The 18,676-nt window shown below is 36.3% G+C and overlaps 2 protein-coding genes across 3 annotated transcripts in view; one reads left to right on the top strand and one right to left on the bottom strand.

The window, feature by feature from the left end:
* Nucleotides 1–6,049, bottom strand: part of LOC131929566 (glutamate receptor ionotropic, kainate 2-like) — a 138,906-nt gene extending 132,857 nt beyond the window's left edge. The window contains exon 1 of the mRNA XM_059285835.1: nt 5,506–6,049. Within this exon, the coding sequence (XP_059141818.1) occupies nt 5,506–5,800 (295 nt within the window). The 5' untranslated portion in view covers nt 5,801–6,049. The remainder of the gene's footprint in view (nt 1–5,505) is intronic.
* Nucleotides 6,050–10,004: 3,955 nt separating this feature from the next.
* Nucleotides 10,005–18,615, top strand: LOC131929569 (ras-related protein Rab-9A). Of its 2 annotated transcripts, XM_059285837.1 has the most exons (4): nt 10,022–10,114; nt 12,677–12,801; nt 13,919–14,090; nt 14,818–18,615. In XM_059285837.1, exons 3-4 carry the CDS (start codon nt 13,941–13,943, stop codon nt 15,280–15,282), a joined length of 615 nt encoding a protein of 204 aa, XP_059141820.1. In that variant the 5' UTR covers nt 10,022–10,114; nt 12,677–12,801; nt 13,919–13,940; the 3' UTR covers nt 15,283–18,615. The 2 variants fall into 2 exon arrangements, with proteins under 2 accessions (XP_059141821.1, XP_059141820.1); XM_059285838.1 differs by lacking the exon at nt 12,677–12,801 and having other exon boundaries at nt 10,005–10,114.
* Nucleotides 18,616–18,676: the final 61 nt, after the last annotated feature.

Raw genomic sequence — 18,676 nt, 5'->3', positions numbered from 1 at the left:
ATTAGTAAATGCAAACACAGAAGGAAAGTCTTGGGTTCATATCTGTGTCACTGCGCACATTCAATTCACACTGATGTCAATAGATTTAATCATTTTTTTTAAACTGGGAATTAACTGCAAATTGTTAGGGGAAGTTACTGCACTTAACTTTGCTTCCACAAAATATGCTGTCTTATATATATAGTATGTATATACATATATATATATATATATATATATATATATATATATATATATATATATATATATATATATATATATATAGTGTGTGTCTATATTATATGGAGTATAATTGTCATGTATATTGTGTATATTTGTAAACAATGAATTTATATTTTAGATTATATACTGTGGGCATATAGGCCTATAAATACAATTTAGTGTATACTATATATATGTATAAATGTACAGTTATATATCCAATAAATATATGGTACATATTTATGCCAACATATAAATGGCTATATTATCGATATATGTATGTACGTATGCAATGGTGTAGACACAGCGAATACATTTAGCATTAAAGACTAGAAAATGGGCTCGCCATTAGGTATTATAATATCCATAACAGCATCAATTCTATTAACACGAGTTGTTTTCCCGAGGTCTCTCACGCATTCTGTCCACCTGATTGTAATGGAACGTTCGGCCATATGACGACTGGCGAACCATTTTTATGCTAATTACAATTCTCCATGTCGTTGTGTTGCGTGATCAAAACGATGCTGTCGAAATATTTTTTTTTTATGTCTTGACGTGTCAAGAGATAATTAAAAAAAAATAATAATTTTGTTAAAAGTCCCTATTTACCAAGACAAGTGGATAAATCAAGTCTCCTGTTAAATTAATTATTAAAAACGTCCGCTTAAGCGACAGCTGATCTTGGCAGGATACACGTAAATTTTCTGATTTTTTTACGTAAACAGAAAGATCCAGTGGCGTAGCGAGGCCGGGTGTCACCCGTAGCGGCACTTGATGGTGTCACCCCCCCAGAGGCGTAGCGACCCTTCCCGGGGACAAACTTTCAAATTTCGATTTGCACCCCCCCCCCTCCACAAACTTTCGATTTGCATTGCACACCCCCCCCCCCCTCAAACTTTCATTCGATTTACACCCCCCCCCCCCCCCTTCAAATTTTTCTCTATATATTTTGCTATTTTTTGCCTTGGTGGCACCCCCTTAAATGGTGTCACACAGGTGCGATCCGTACCCCCCGCCCCCCCCCCCCTCGCTACGCCTCTGGAAAGATCTCCACGAGCCGGATGGGAGGGCCTCGCGGGCGTATCTGGCCAGCGGGCCGTAGTTTGGCGACCCCTGCATTAATAATACACATCTAGTTTAGCCAGTTACTATGTTTGTTCCTGTGAGCTTGATTTTAAACGTATAATGATAGCAATCACTCGTGTAAGTCATCAATAGTTCAACTTTTACAACTTTTAAAATGATACAATCAAAGCATGTTGCAATGTGGGGTTTTATTCCATGGGAGTTGATCCAACGCCCACGCCCCAAGGCTTATGGACGAGACACGGTGGATAAACAATAGACCCTAATTAAGTCCATGCATAATTAAACGGAACGTCAGAGAGTCCCGGCGGCTTCGTTTGTCTGGAAACTGTTGGGCTAGTGTGTAGACGGCGGTGTTATATGCACGTGCACAGTTATACTCACGTGCACACAGTTATACTCACGTGCACACAGTTATATGCACGTGCACACGGTACTCACATGCACACAGTAATACTCACGTGCACACAGTTATACTCACGTGCACACAGTTATACTCACGTGCACACGGTTATATTCACGTGCACACAGTTATACTCATGTGCACACAGTTATATGCACGTGTCAACAAATATATGCACGTGGATATTTGGACGTATACACAGTCAAATGGTCATATACAGTCATATGCAAGTGCACACATGGACGTATACAGTCACATGAATGTACAGTCATATGGACATATACAGTTATGCGGATGTATACAGATGGACGTATACACAGTCATATGGTCGTACAGTCATATGGACGAATACATAGTCATATGGACGTGCACAGTCATATGGACCTGTACAATCATATTGTTAATTTTAATGATTTTTAAACTAGAAATTAATTAGTCTTACATCTATTTAAAACCTCTTCAGTACTTTGGACTTTAGTACAATTTTCTGCTTTTGGCTGAAACCATGTTGGAACGACAAATTCCGTTAATGCCAGAAACTTGATGACAGATTCCGTTAATGCCAGAAACTTGATGACAGATTCCGTTAATGCCAGAAACTTGATGACAGATTCCGTTAATGCCAGAAACTTGATGACAGATTCCGTTAATGCCAGAAACTTGATGACAGATTCCGTTAACGCCAGAAACTTGATTCTTTCAGGTGAGTGGTCCAATGGTTATCGTGTGTCGTTTTATCGGCAAATGGGTATCTGTCGGAGTTAGTTCAGGAATCTGTAGGAGTTAGTAGTAGGCATATGTCGGAGTTAGTGGCAGGCATATGTCGGAGTTAGTGGTAGGAATCTGTAGGAGTTAGTGGTAGGAATCTGTAGGAGTTAGTAGTAGGCATATGTCGGAGTTAGTGGCAGGCATATGTCGGAGTTAGTGGTAAGAATCTGTAGGAGTTAGTGGCAAGAATCTGTAGGAGTTACCGACAAACTCTTCCCTCAATGTGAATGCACTTAGCACTTTGTAACCGATACCAGCCTTCAAGTGGGACAAATAAACTTTTTTTATAAACTTTTGACGTCACGTCGTCGGGGATTGATTTTCTTTTGGTGGGACTTTAAAACCCTCGCCGGGCGAGCGGCTGTGCTAATCTGTAACATGTTGCATACATCAGCGCAGGGCCGCCGACAAAAGGGACGATATGTAGTATAGTGGTTAGAACATTTGTTTTAGCGGTCTGTGAAAAAGTTAACAGGATGTATGGGTCACTTTCGGAGTGGTCTAGCGGTAGAGAGCTGTAAGTCTCGAGTTCGAATTCAAGTCAGTAGACCGTCCCTGAGTCCACCCAACTGTAATGGGTACCTAACTCACGTGAGTGTAAGTAAAGGCGGCTGGGCATAGTGCCGACCACACTATCCCTTCATATTCCGAGGTCACAGAAACAAGTGAACTCTACTTCACTTGCCGCATAGACCGTCAGGTTTGAAAGGGAACTTTACTTACTTATGGTCGCTTTTAAAACTATGACGCCTTGTCTCTTTTTATGATAAATACGGTAACAGCGTTTCCGTCGAATATTTTACTTACCAACATTACATTGACAGATTTTTGTAAAGTGAAGTTACAGTAATTATAGATGGGACTCTAAGAACGCATGTTAAAAATCAATCATTGAATGCATGTTATCGTTTAAAAAATACTAGCACAAGTAACAGCACATAACAAGTGTATGTGTTCACGTCACAGACATACAGACGCACATACAAAATGTATATGTTGACGTCACAAGCATAATCACACATCTAGTGTGTGTGTGTAGACGTATTGGCGTGTGATTGTTATTCGGGACTGCTGGCGGGTGGGATAGTCTGACATGTTGGCACTGACATGGTCTGACATGTTGGCACTGACATGGTCTGACAAATTGGCACTGACATGTTGGCACTGACATGGTCTGACATATTGGCTCTGACATGGTCTGACATATTGGCTCTGACATGGTCTGGCTTAATGTCACCTAATGACACCGCCAAAGTTTGACATAATGTCACTTCATAGTCTGACATAATGTAATTGACATTGTCTGAGAAAGTGTCCACATATAACATATAATTAGTAACCTCTATCAATGAATAAGAATGGCACAAAAATTTAATTCGTGGACGATACAGCGCTACTTTCCAGAGAAAAAATAAATGTTTAAACCACAAGACAATGTATAGAAAAAGATATGGTCAAGCATCAAGATCTTATCTCTTTACTTATTTCGTTGTTCATTTGATTTTTCAAAGGCAGTGGAATCTAAAACTAACGAAGGAGATTTGAACAGCAAAAAATAAGAGAGATCTTTGGTTGGAGTGGGTTAATGAAGTGACAGCTTGTCACGTGGGTAGGGGGGGGGGGGTGCACATGCTGGTTGGTGACATATGGAGTTAATTGACAGATGTTGCTCTTTTTAGGGTTAAATTAAAGGCTGGCTATTTATAATAGGTCTACCGTGATCACAGGTAACAACAGTTATTAACTGTAACAAGTTCATAATGGTACTTTCACTGGACAAGTCGAGTGAAGTGTATTGACTGAAACAACGCCCTTAAAATACACAGCAACAACAACAATGTAGCCCTTACAGCACATAACAACATTTAAGCTTTGACGTCTACAACTCACATTTACACTTTGACCTCTACAACTCACATTTACACTTTGACCTCTACAACTCACATTTACACTTTGACCTCTACAACTCACATTTACATTTTGACCTCTACAACTCACATTTACACTTTGACCTCTACAACTCACATTTACACTTTGACCTCTACTTACACTCACCAGTTGTCACAAACTGACACTGACAACAACACACTGAACGACAGCAGCATAAAAAAAAATAACCACTGCAACTAAACATTTAACGTAACCTTAAACCAAACACTGAGTTCAACTATCGCAGTGGCCCCTCTAAACAACCCTGACTTTTCAAAAATCAAACCTCGTTTATCTTACTCACTCCCAACCTTGAACTTTAACCTTTTCAATTAGCACACCAGTTTATGTATTTACAACACGTCGAATGGTGTTTTTCCCCCATTTATTTGGGATAGCATACACAACACACAAAAAAACATTTTGTACCCTTTTAACGTTATGTAACATGCCCATAAACTACAGCCCTGCATGTGTAGCATTTCTGAAAAACCATTTCCTCACCCCAAAGATTAACTATGCATTTCGATACCCTAAAAAAAGGTTGGATTTAAAAATAAATTATGGGAGTCAAATAATTTCGAGAACATGTGTGTTATGATTTCATTTGACAAACAAAATCAACGCAAAGTGATATATGTTAGATCTATATATAGATCAAGATAAACGGATAACATTCTGTGACGACCTATTCCTTTAACTATTCTAAACAGCAGAAATTTTGAGAAAATAGAAATAAAGAGTTTTAAATATAGTGTTATGTGATATTGCTCTATACCCCCCTAACCTCATACAACACAACATAACGCCCCCCCCCCCCCCCCCGAAAATTTCAAGTGCCACCCCGGAGAAAAAAGTCTGGCAGAAACATTGGATGGACCAGGTTCCTTACTCCCATCCCCACCTTCACTCAGGTTCCTTAACCCCCATCCCCCACCCCCTGTGTCATACAATATCTACACTCTACACAATCCCTAAGCTCTATAGAAAGGTTAGGCCGAATCCTGTCCTCACTGTATTTATGTTTACATACGACACAGCTGTGTTGCTGTGTTCGCTGGCGTGTCGAGCACGCCAGTCGATGACGCTCGTTACCTAGCAACACATCAACTCACCCAACACATGAGCCACATCCGGTCTGTCCGTGGACAACCGGTCGTAGTCCGGGTACGCCAGCTTCACCTCCTCGTCGTTGTCCGGCCTCAGACCCGGGATCGAATCGTACTGGGTCAGAGGCGTGACCAAACCTGCGCTGTCCGTGGTCACAGCACGCGCCGTCGACACGAGCACACACAACACCACACTGTAAACACACACGCGGACACACGAGAAAACCTGCTCCATTCTTCCCACATTAAGATCCACTGGCGAACGATTACGGCAGCTCAGAAATAATCCACACTTATCCATAATGAATGATGGATTGAATAACACTAAATCATCTTTCCTGGATATAATTCTCAAACACACAGTGTATATATTTCCACATGTTTAGCTATATTTACCAACAGTACGCTTTTAATTAACACAAATATTTCAATAATTTAAAAAATCGCTTTAATTAAGATTATTATAAATGTAAATAGAGCGAAACGATTTTTGTACGGATTAAAAAAAAAACTGGCTTCGCGTGTACGCTGACACCGTATCTCTCCCTCACTCAGCTGTTGTGTTGTCGAGGTCTGATTGAGCGTGTGCCCATTTTGCGTTATCACCGGTTCGCCTGGCCGCCATGATGCAGGGCTAGTAGCAGGAGAGGGGGTGGTGGTGGGTGGGTGGAAAGCGGCCAAAAAAAAAGTTCGAGTTTGGTTTAGCTGTATGCCAACAGCAGGTAATAGTCGAGATCTTGTCAACGTTTTAATCATTTTTTTTACCCAGCGTGCCCCGCGCCGGAATCAACCCTTACGCTTTTCTACCATTTGAGGTCGTGGGTTGCCACCACGTCGCATTGACTGACTCATTACGTGTTTAACATTTTACGGTAAAGGTCAATGGAATGAGAGGGTTTTTTTGTTTTTTTTACACCAAACAACAATTGCAATATAATTTCATTTCCTTCGAAAAACGGTACCGGCTAAATTATGACTAACGAACTCAATTCATAGAAATCTGGCTATATTGTGCCAAAATAAACTGTATCTTTTGCTGAGCACTAAGTGACTTCTGCGAGACAATCCTGTGGGCTAATGAACGTCTGCTGTCTACAGGGTTCGTGCGGTTTTGGCGGCTTCTAATGATGTTGAAAAGCCTCTCAAAAACCGCTGGGTCACAATGTGCCTAAATGAATATTTTTTTTTTTCCACTAATCCAGATCAATAAATATAAATATCGGGCAAAATATCCCGAAACTTTGATTCCCTCCCCTTGTGTCAAGATCCCTTTCATTCCCTATCCCTATCTCTGATCCCCATCCTAGAAGGAAGTAACACACACACACACACCATACAAACACACATAGCCCCGGGCTGTATGTTACGTAACAGGCCGGCTGGTTGCAGCTGTCTGATCAACTGGTTACTATAGGCTCTCTGCGGTTCAGAGGCGTAGCGAGTCTTCCCGGGGACAAACTTTCGATTTGCACGCCCCCCCCCTCAAACTTTTGATTTGCACCCCACCCCCCACCCCTCAAACTTTTGATTTGCATCCCCTCCCCTCAAACTTTCGAATTGCATCCCCCCCCCCCTCAAACTTTCGATTACTTTTTCCAACCCATTTTGGCGCCCCCTAAGGTCGGCGCCCGGGGACATATGCCCCCCCCCCCTCGCTACGCCTCTGCTGCGGTTCTTGTCAACATGTTCTAGTCACTGGTTATCATGGGCTGGTTATGGCAGGTTGGTTTGAATACATGGACTGGTTCTAGTCACTGGTTCAAGCTGGTTCTAATGAACTGGTTATATGGAGCAGGATCTGTCTGGTTCTCTGGTTCGGTGGTATTATCCTAACCAGTTCGTATAATGGGGAGCTTATCCTGATAATTTTATACTAGTAGAACGGTTTTCACATGCTTTGCGACAGGTTTTATTGACTGATTGGGTGGTTCTGTTTTGGTGGTTCAACGTGACTGGTTTTATTGACTGTTTCTGGTTTGGATGGTTCTGATTGGGTGGTTCAACGTGACTGGTTTTATTGACTGTTTCTGGTTTGGATGGTTCTGTTTGGGTGGTTCAACGAGACTGGTTTTATTGACTGTTTCTGGTTTGGATGGTTCTGGTTGGGTGGTTCAACGTGACTGGTTTTATTGACTGTTTCTGGTTTGGATGGTTCTGTTTGGGTGGTTCAACGTGACTGGTTTTATTGACTGTTTCTGGTTTGGATGGTTCTGGTTGGGTGGTTCAACGTGACTGGTTTTATTGACTGTTTCTGGTTTGGATGGTTCTGGTTGGGTGGTTCAACGTGACTGGTTTTATTGACTGTTTCTGGTTTGGATGGTTCTGATTGGGTGGTTCAACGTGACTGGTTTTATTGACTGTTTCTGGTTTGGATGGTTCTGGTTGGGTGGTTCAACGTGAGTGGTTTTATTGACTGTTTCTGGTTTGGGTGGTTCTGTTTTGGTGGTTCAACGTGACTGGTTTTATTGACTGTTTCTGGTTTGGATGGTTCTGGTTGGGTAGCTCAACGTGAGTGGGTTTTCTTATATGGTTACTGAAGCGTGTCCGATTAAATTCACATGTGCGAAAATGTGATAGGTGCGTGGTCCAAATTTAGTCCTCACTGTACATATTGATAGCACTATAAACGCATCTTACTTTGCTTTTTACTAATGGCTGTTGCTTTGCAAGCGTTATTTGTGGTTTTGTTTGAAATGAACAACATCAGATCGTTTTTTGTATACATACATATATATATATATATATATATATATATATATATATATATATATATATATATATATATATATATATATATATATATATATATATATATATATATATGTGTGTGTGTGTGTGTGTGTGTGTGTGTGTGTGTTTGTGTGTGTGTTACGGTTAAAGCCCGACCGAAGTCGGCCAAAGCACTTATTAGCCGGCCAATGCGCGCTTTGGCCGACTTCGGGCTTTGACCGTAACATAATATAAATGTCTGTCTATATAACTCCGTATTGTTACTTTTTTTATTCATCTATTTTAGTATATTCTTAACAAAGTACATGCCTATCATCAGTTGCGTTACTAGGTCGGGGGACACTCGGGGTGGTCACCCAAGGTGTCAACCCCGGCCCCCCTCCATCAACAACTATATATATTGTTTGCTAAAACTATAGGCAATTTGTTGTCACTCTCCGTCTCAAAAGTGTCACACTGAATATAAACTTAAATAAGCTATTCAAAACTTAGCATTGAAATCTTTGACATGCCAGGGGAAATAAGTAGCTTTTGTAACTGAATAAGTTTGCAAATTGGATTACTTCCCCTTTATTAATAATAACCTATCCAAAACCCAGGACAAAATAAAATGCAGTTAAAAGCACACCGTGCTACACACCTCGTGCCGATTATTTGTTTCTAGATCTAGGATATTCATTTAAGGAAACTAGCTATTCATTAATAGGTCTATTACTTTTGATTATATTTTTCATGTAGAGATACTGGAAATGTTATTAAAATGTCAACAGAGAAACAAAAAGTAATTAGCCTCCAAAAAACACAATAACAAAATTAAACGCAAGATAAAGAATTTTATTTTATGGAATTATGTTTTCTGCTCCTCATGAAAAGGTAGATCTAGACTAGTTTAATTTTAAAACACCCGGCTCGTTTTCGTGGTTTCGTGTGCGTTGTTTTTTTTACAATTAGGGGTCGTCCATAAATGACATCATACTCGTAGGGGGAGGGGGGGGGGGGGGGTCCGTAATGTTGTGACAGTGTGTGATGAGGGGGAGGGGGAGGTTCAGTGTGTGTGACGTCACACTTTTGCATTATAAAAAAGCAATGTTAGAAAACGAGGTTTAGTGTTTTTTTCGCGTTTTAGAAAACGGTTTTAATGAATTGTAATAGGAATTTATCAAAATACTCTATGTTGACAGAGTTCTGACAAGATTTTGGAAAAATGTCGATGTTTCAAGAAAAATTCAATAGCAATTTTGAGGGGGGGGGGGGGGTTGTAGGCTGAGGTGTGACGTCATTTTAGGGGGGGGGTCTGGTTTTTTGTGACTACGTGTGACGGAGGGGAGTGGGGAGGTAAAAATCGTCAAAAAAAGCGTGACGTCATTTATGGATGACCCCTTAATGTCTACAAAGACTTTAATATTTTTTAATGCTTTAATTGTTTCTAGGCGATCTACTTATCTCTGTTTTTCATTTAGAATCTAAATGTAATGCAACAGCGTTATTGTGTGTTTTGCTGTCTTGAAACGTTGTTTTTTTTAATGAAATGCGCATTGAAAACTAGTTTTAATTTTCGTGTAAATCACATTTTGTAATTTAAATTAAACCGGGTTTAGGAGTAAAGGCCTGCACATATAGTCTAAGTGTTATTAGATCTATATTTTTCGCTATAATTTGATAAAAACGTTTTTAAAATATCGGTTGGTGAATTGGTCAATAAAAACCAAACCCATAACCGTATGCAATAATTTTTCAATGACTTCTTTTCAGCTTGGAAAATGGCTTGTCGCATGACTAAAGTCACATGATTAGTGACGTCAGTCAACAATAATGGTGGCTTACTTGGATTTCGAAGTCTGTGTCACTCAATAACGTCGTATGTCACTGACTTTTTAAAAATATTGTAAGTTTTTAGGTTAATATAACTTCTTTAAATTTTAATTAAATTCTAATATTTTTCTCATAGGAAGGGAAGGGGTAGATCTATACACGGATTTTTCTCTGGAATCTAAATCTTAGTCGTAAGGGAGATGACACCCACTTCCGAATAACAAAAACAATAGAATGGAGAGTGGCTATTCAACTGTAGACTCAAGACGAATGGCTAGACCATAGATTCTATATTTCGATCTAGAATCTACCCACTGTTCTACCTTTTGACTATTCAATTAATTGTCTAGTGATTCTACTTACTTGTTAACGACATTAGTTAGTTAGATCCAGATTCATTGGTGGGTTTTTTTTAACAGAGACCGATGCTAGTCCAGCTAACTAAGCTAGATTCTAGACCTAGACTAGATTGACTAGCACTAGATCTAGTCTATCTCGATAGTATAGTCCTAATGGTTAATGGTAAAAATTTAGGGAAAAACTTGAGATTTCATTGTATCTGCCGCCAACCAACCAAACACACGCTTTCTTGGCATTTTGGTTGGCGGCTGGCATCACAATGATGTCACGCGATGCGTAAACAACACAGCGTTTTTGGAGCTAAAAAGGGCCACCGGTTGGTTGAGGCCACGCTGGGGGATGATTTGTCCGGGATTCAAAGGGACGATTCTAAATATCATCCCCCAACCCGCGTGAGCCCTAGTCCTTCCATATGCCTAATCCTAATAATTTCTAACCATAAAACTAGACAAGTTTACAATTAAAAACCTAACACCTATTTTCAGAAAAGTCTATTATCGGACATTGGTATCCTCAATCATCCGTTGGGGCCAGAGTTCTAGGCCTACAACTCTGAAAAGCTGACAAAATTAATGAGGATGCCTACTCTATTCTATCTAAAAATCATTAGATTTAGTCCATTGTCTGAACTCAGTGTACTGTGCACCATTAGTGAGTAAACCTTTATGATGAAGTTCATGACAGTACACATGTATTGCAACCCTAACATAAATGTCAGATAACTCAACTTTTGAGTTGGAACCACCCAAGTCACCTACCTAACCTAAAAATGTAGATCTAGATACTAGTACCTAACATCATGTATACAGTCTGTAGCATATGCAGTACAGTGAGTTTATCTATAGTGTACACAGAGTACAGTGAGTGTATCTATAGTGTACACAGAGTACAGTGAGTGTATCTATAGTGTACACAGAGTACAGTGAGTGTATCTATAGTGTACACAGAGTACAGTGTATAGTACTGTAAAGTTTTTTTCATGCAAAAAAAAACAGCATCTGCGATAATGGCTATGTATAGATTATAGATGAGATAATTTAATATAGAATATAGATTTACCTTGCTGCTGATAAACTTAATTTACATTGTGCTTTCAAGGTACCAGTAGTAGGTTGGTGTTTTGAATTGGCATAAAACCGACTTTCAGTAGCTGTAGTAAGTAAAGTTCCCTTCCAAACCTGACAGTTTATAGGGCAAGTGAAGTAGAGTTCGCTTGCTTCTATGACCTCGGCATATGAAGAGATAGTGTGGTCAGCACTTTGCCCAGTAGCTGTGTTATTTTTAATTTTAATATGTGCTAAAAAAGATTTCTAACCATTTACTATGTCTGTGTTGATTTTTCTGACAAGGCTTGGACATGTATTGAAAAAAACATTATGTGGTATACTCTGCTAATAAACACTTTTATTGAAAATATTTGTTTTAATGACTATTAGTAGTATTTTAATGGGTAAAATACCATAAACAATGCAAAAAGTCACTAGTTGTTTTGGCATAAAAGGAGATCATCCATTTCTTTATAGTCTTGCATTAAATCTCATTAAACTAAATTCATAGGTTTAATTATGTAAAGCAAGAAGCATGGTGTCTTGCATTAAATCTCATTAAACTAAAATTCATAGGTTTAATTATGTAAAGCAAGAAGCATGGTGTTTTCCCTCATGTTGTCGGAGAACTCATCCTAATTTAGTAATTAGCATTAATCTTTTTAAAAAAACAACTTGTTTGCTTTTTTGCTTTTCTTTATGTGAATTGTTTTATCATCGATCTGCATAAAAAAACTATGCTACCTTTAGGAGATAATAGAACTTGGTAATGGTCTTCAAGGTGGAAGAATGAGAAAACATGACAAAACATTTAAACAAGCAGATCTGCTGAGCATGTAGTAGTAATAGTAATAATTTTATTATGTTGTAGGAGAAAGAATAAATAAAAGATTTTAAACAAAGTTTGTAAAAAAAGAATTTTTAAACATATAAGGTGGAATAAAATAATTTTGGAATTAACTGGTGCAACATAAATAGAACACAAATAGAAGATATAAAATTTGAGCCATTATCTTTTATGTTTAATACTATTATTAAATATGTTATTATTGAAATTATTAATAGTCTCCATTGATTACTTAGCAAGCATCTTTCTAACGGATACTTGCAACTTTGTAACTGTTGTAACTTGACGTCATAACTGATGTAACCTGTTTAAATGCATGCAATAATGGGTAGAACAAGAAAGCTATTACATCATTTTTCAAGCATTTGGGGGTTTTTTCTAGAACAAACAGGAAGTGGATTTTTTACTTCCTCCTTGATAACAGACATCTGTTGGATAACACCATATAGATTCCTGCATATTTGGCCAGCACCAACATTACTACAACTAGTACAAACTAATGCACTAGTTAATAAATTATTTAATATGTTACTTGATGTAACGTTCCTTTTTTAAACCAGACGGTCCGTGGGGCAAGTGAAGTAGAGTTCACCTATTTCTGTGACCTCGACATATAAAGGGATAGTGTGCTCAGCACTATGCCCAGCCACCTTTACTTTGCCTAACTTGAGTTAAGTCCCCATCAGCGCTGTGTGGACTCATGGACATTCTACTGGCTTGAACCAGGATTGGAACTTTAGACTTTTGGGTTAGCTATCTAGCTCTGTTCTGCTAGGCCATGGCTTCATGTTACTGGGTTGGTTGGTGTTATGGTTAGAGCTAGCTGCAAATCTTTGTATTTTAATTGCTGCACTAAGTAATGGAATATTTTAATGGCCCTTATGGCTTATTAATGTGTAACAATATAACAGATTCTTGCAATTAACTTTATTATAACTCCGAAAAAAGTAATTTTTTTACAGTAGAGTATAAGTTATTTATTATTTAATATTTATCAAGTGTAAACTATCTTATAAAATGTTTTTAGTGATCATATTTTTATGATGTTGAAAAAGTGAAACCAAACATATTGATCCTTTAAATAAAGGTTGAGGGAGGTGCTATAAATAATAGATCTTTTTTTTACCTGGTGTGTCACTTGTCAAGCTATTTTTACAACACATCAATCAGCTGATAGAGGGTATACTTTCTGGACTCAACAAGTGACTAAGGGATCAGGCTATTGCTGACAGGCAGTTTTCTAAAACTCGATCAAAGATGTTTTAAGAAATCTTGACCCCTTGTTAAAAGCTGTCATTCCAAACTTAATCAACCCCACCATTTACTTTTAATCTCACACAGTAAGAATAAAGAATAAATTTAGTTTTAACTTTTTAATGCAATTTGTGATGCTCACTCAGAGAAAAATTATTTGGATTGCCTGTTGAGTTGTAGATGTATGCTCAGTTGTCTGCAGTTTTTGGACTAGTTGAATGGGCTGCAAGCTTCACATATTAAGAAGGAAGAAAAAGAAGCTCTGCCTAACTTGTGCAACTATTTTTGCTAGTGTGTTTGTGATTGTCTATAAACATTAGTTCTAAAATTGGTATTCGGAAGCAACATAACTGTCTGCCTTTAATTTCAGGATACTGAATTGTTCAAGCACCATGTCAGGGCGGTCTAAGTTGTTGAAGGTGGTACTACTTGGTGATGGGGGTGTGGGCAAAAGTTCTTTGATGAATCGCTTTGTTAGTAACAAATTTGACTCGCAGTCTTTTCACACAATAGGAGTGGAATTCCTCAATAAAGATGTAACAGTAAGTTTGATTTGTTGAATTCCTCAATAAAGATGTAACAGTAAGTTTGATTTGTTGAATTCCTCAATAAAGATGTAACAGTAAGTTTGATTTATTGAATTCCTCAATAAAGATGTAACAGTAAGTTTGATTTATTGAATTCCTCAATAAAGATGTAACAGTAAGTTTGATTTGTTGAATTCCTCAATAAAGATTTAACAGTAAGTTTGATTTGTTGCATTCCTCAATAAAGATGTAACAGTAAGTTTGATTTGTTGAATTCCTCAATTAAGATTTAACAGTAAGTTTGATTTGTTGAATTCCTCAATAAAGATGTAACAGTAAGTTTGATTTGTTGAATTCCTCAATTAAGATTTAACAGTAAGTTTGATTTGTTGAATTCCTCAATAAAGATGTAACAGTAAGTTTGATTTGTTGAATTCCTCAATAAAGATGTAACAGTAAGTTTGATTTGTTGAATTCTTCAATAAAGATGTAACAGTAAGTTTGATTTATTGAATTCCTCAATAAAGATGTAACAGTCTGAGTAAGTTTGATTGTGTCAAACCATCAAATAGTTAGTCCCACCTGCAATTGTTTAACTTGTTCTGTTTTTTATTAAATTTCTTTGCATTTTTTCTTATTGAAAATTAGGTACATTTCAAGTCTATTTTCCAATATAACCATAAACTAAGTACATAGTTTTTAACAAAAACTTAGAAAAATGATTGTGCTCTTCTATGTGCAGGTGGCTGGAGAAAACTACACAATGCAGATTTGGGACACAGCGGGTCAAGAGAGATTTAAATCCTTAAGAACTCCATTCTATCGAGGGGCAGACATCTGCATGTTGACATACGCTGTGGATGATAGGAAAAGTTTTGAAAATCTTCTAATGTGGAAAAAGGAGTTCCTGTATTACGCTGATATCCAGGAAGGGTCGCCGTTTCCTTTCGTAATCATAGGTAATAAGGTGGACATACCTGAACGTGATGTATCGGAGGAAGTGGCTAAATCTTGGTGCAGTAGGAACGGAAACTTGCCATACTTTGAAACCAGTGCAAAAGACTCAGTAAACGTTGAGCTAGCATTTGTCTCGGCTGTGTCGCGGTTGCGTGAGCTAGAAGACCAGTTAGAAATCAGACCACAGCCTACGAACTCTGTAGATTTGCATAAAAAGTCCAAAGCCTCTAACCAAGGATGTTGTAGCTAATTTATTTCTTGCTGTTTTATATGATGGAATGTTATATGATGTAAAATAAATGCCAGTCAACCTTTTGTTCATGCGTCATTTGTGAGCTTTTTAATGACATCACTGTGTTAGGATGACTTTTCAGAAAAATATAATTATTTTATTTAGTTTCAGTAATTTGTTGTACTATTTTGAATAATAACAATTGCAGCTTTGGCTGTTTGGATTGGTCAACCAACATGTAGATGTAGCTGATTTTAAACAAGTTACATGTGTTACTGTCAAAATATTGAAGTTTTAAATGGTTGCTACAAAGTTGAAACTGGATTTTTAATTTAATTTCCAAAAATAGGAAGTTTTGGCAGGTTTTGTTTATTTGCTGTAAGATACAAGTTTGTGTGACTGTTACTTGAATCAGTAATTATGCAGTGATAGCTTAACTCTGTCTTTACATATTTTCAATGAAGATGTTTTACTTCGACTATGTTAAACGCAATCTTTCCAAAACTTTCTAATAGAGTACAGGTTAAAAAATATACAAGTCCCATATTTTTTTCAACAATTTCATCCATAAAAATACACTATTTTGAATTTCATTAACTTACATACTTAAACTTGATTCTTATTTCCCTTTAGAACTAAAAAAACAGCTTTGGTTTGTTACTTTTAAACTATAGCAAAAGAAATGTATATTTTGTGCCGTTTTCTGTGTAAAATTCTCTTTAAAATATTTGCTTGATTGTAAGGCTATAATCTTTTACAATCTTTTACAAGTTTAGACCCTATAAGCTTCTTATACAACAAAAATGTTTGCATCATAATCTTGTACTATTATCAACCATAACTTGACATTTAAAATATTATGTAAAGACAAGGTAAAAATTTGTTATGAGAACTGAAAAATAATAGCCTAATAAGACAAGCAAAAAATGACTCAATAAAAAAAAGTTTTACTGTAGCTGATTATCTGTCTTTGTCACTGATTACTAATTGATAACTGAGTGATAAATCTTGATAACTCCTGGTGTTAAAAGTTCCAAGAACTGGCATGTTAAGAATGTGAATGAAGAATCTGTTTCTACTTAAACCAATTGCTTTTGTTGGCTTAAGGTGATGTGAATGTGCTTTGCTCTGGCTGACTATAAAAAAATTAATTTAAAAAAACCATTTTTTTTACTCTCACATTTTATTTGCTGTAAAAATTTGTTTTGTTAGTTCTTTTTATCTCACTTTTTATTTGGTGTTAATTTTTTTTTTCTTTTACAAATGTTAACTGTGTGAATTAAGTTTAAACTATTCAATAACCATGTGATCATTGTTCTTATATCTACAGCTATACATCCCTGCATTATTATATTGTACAGCTAGTATTGACATACATCTTAAACCTTTTTTCCTATTGTGAAACATCTTCATATTTTCATTGTTACTTTTGTGCCGGGTTTTCTAGCACAAGTTGAATTTTGTTTTTCAAATTTAATCCTGTCATTTTAATCTCATTTTTGCTGTTTATATTCACATTTATTTTAATCTTTTGCAATGCTTTAATCTAAGATTGTTATTCATATCATACTCACCAGCAGATAATCAAGTAATTATTTAAACGAAAATTGAATGAAATTTTGGCAACATTATATTTAGATGAAAACATTAATTACGATGGCGCTTCAGGAGATAGAACATTTACTTCAGAGTCTTTGTGATTTAGCTTGATATGCTTGTCACATATAATCAATAATTTAAAAAACTGCTGATATCATTAGCATTTCACTTGTATATTCACAGAATAGCATCACATTTTATTGAATTGTTCCATGATTATTCTGTAATTGTAAAAAAGAAAGTAATTCTTAAAATATTGTCACTGGTAATTTTTTTTATTTATTTCAGGATCTAAATTATTATACTTGCAATCATGTTTGTGAACTGTCAGATTTTAAAAAGTATGTTATTTAGATATATTCTGTTTTTAAATGGTTAAATGAATTCCATTTCTTTCTACTGAATTATTATCTTTCAATATCAAGCTTAAAAATAGTTATGTTCTGATAGAAAATGAAGAAATGAATGTAACACTAAGTGAATTTTATTTGTCCCAATGAGTCTTGTTTTATTCCCCACTGCTTTCTTCATTTGCCTTGAGCATAACTGTTTATGTGTTGTTGTTTTTATTTTGCTGGGATTTAATTAGTTACGCATTTCAGGTTTCTGGTTGATATAATTCAAGAACAGTTTGTTTTAAAGTTTTGAATACTTTTTTCATTATTTTGTAAGGCAGTTAATTTTTTCTTTACAAAATCATTCACTGATCACGGTTATTTATTGCTTGACGTATCAAACAGCACTAAATATTTTGTTTTGGTGCTTTTTGAGCTGTCATTGATTTTAGCACAAGTTTTTTGCATTTCACTGATGACAGAAATCATACCAGTTGGACCAAATTTTTCTTACTTTTGATCAAATTTTGTACATGTTCTTTTAGTTCAATTACATAAATTTAAAGCATCCTCCGAAGTTGAATCAATACCCCATACTAATCAAAGGCCAAGGAAATTGTGTGAGGTTTTTTTTTTCTCCATCGTCTTTCATGTGGTTATAAACAAAAAGTGAAAAAAAGATCTTTGTTGGAAAATGTTGACTTCTGCTTCCTGTTTATGTTTGTGTACTTGTGTCCAATGAAATGTTCAGGATATTAGAATGTTTAGCTGTTAGGTAAATTTTTTTTTTAGTTTAGAGAATCATTTAATCTTAGGTGACCAAATAAAAATAAAATGTAGCCCAAATTTTCTGTAAATAATTTTAACAGAAATGATAACACTAGTTCACTTAGTTATATTTTAAATATCTTACTGGTTTGACCAAAATTGGCAGGAATTTTATCTGGATGAACTTTGCACTCTTTTTAATCTTTACATGTGGGTGGTTTAAAGCTTTTGTATTGTTTACAGTATCACAATAAGTACAGTCAGATATTGAGAATAAATGTTCACAGCTAGTAGACTAGTCATTGGTATTACATACATGGTCAATAGTTTAATTTATTTCAAAAGATAGGTGTTCTATGAGGTGGGGGGGTCTAAAATCTATTTTATTAAAAGCTCTTAGGTTTGCATTTTCCTGCATCATTTGTGTAGTAAATAAGAAAATATTTTTGGATAGCTTTCGGTGTTGATCTCATTGTGTTCAGCTGTACTGTTTTTTTATGTACCAAGTACGTTTGGTTGCACAAGAATTTTGTTTATAGCATGTTAAAATGGCAAAGCAAGTACAATGTAATCATGAAATTAGGATATCGGTAAACCTATATGTAATGCATTAAACTTTGAAGTATAAGTAAAAATATATGCATTTTGTTCTTCGATATATTTGTTTTTCATTCAAAACAATTTCTTCATTTTGTCTATATGTATTTTTT

This window comes from Physella acuta, unplaced genomic scaffold, assembly GCF_028476545.2.
Source record: "Physella acuta isolate Inbredline_101_S28 unplaced genomic scaffold, ASM2847654v3 ptg001651l, whole genome shotgun sequence".
Taxonomy (NCBI): Eukaryota; Metazoa; Mollusca; class Gastropoda; family Physidae; genus Physella; species Physella acuta.
The sequence above is the reverse complement of the archived record's forward strand: the minus strand, read 5'-3'. Positions and strand labels throughout refer to the sequence as shown.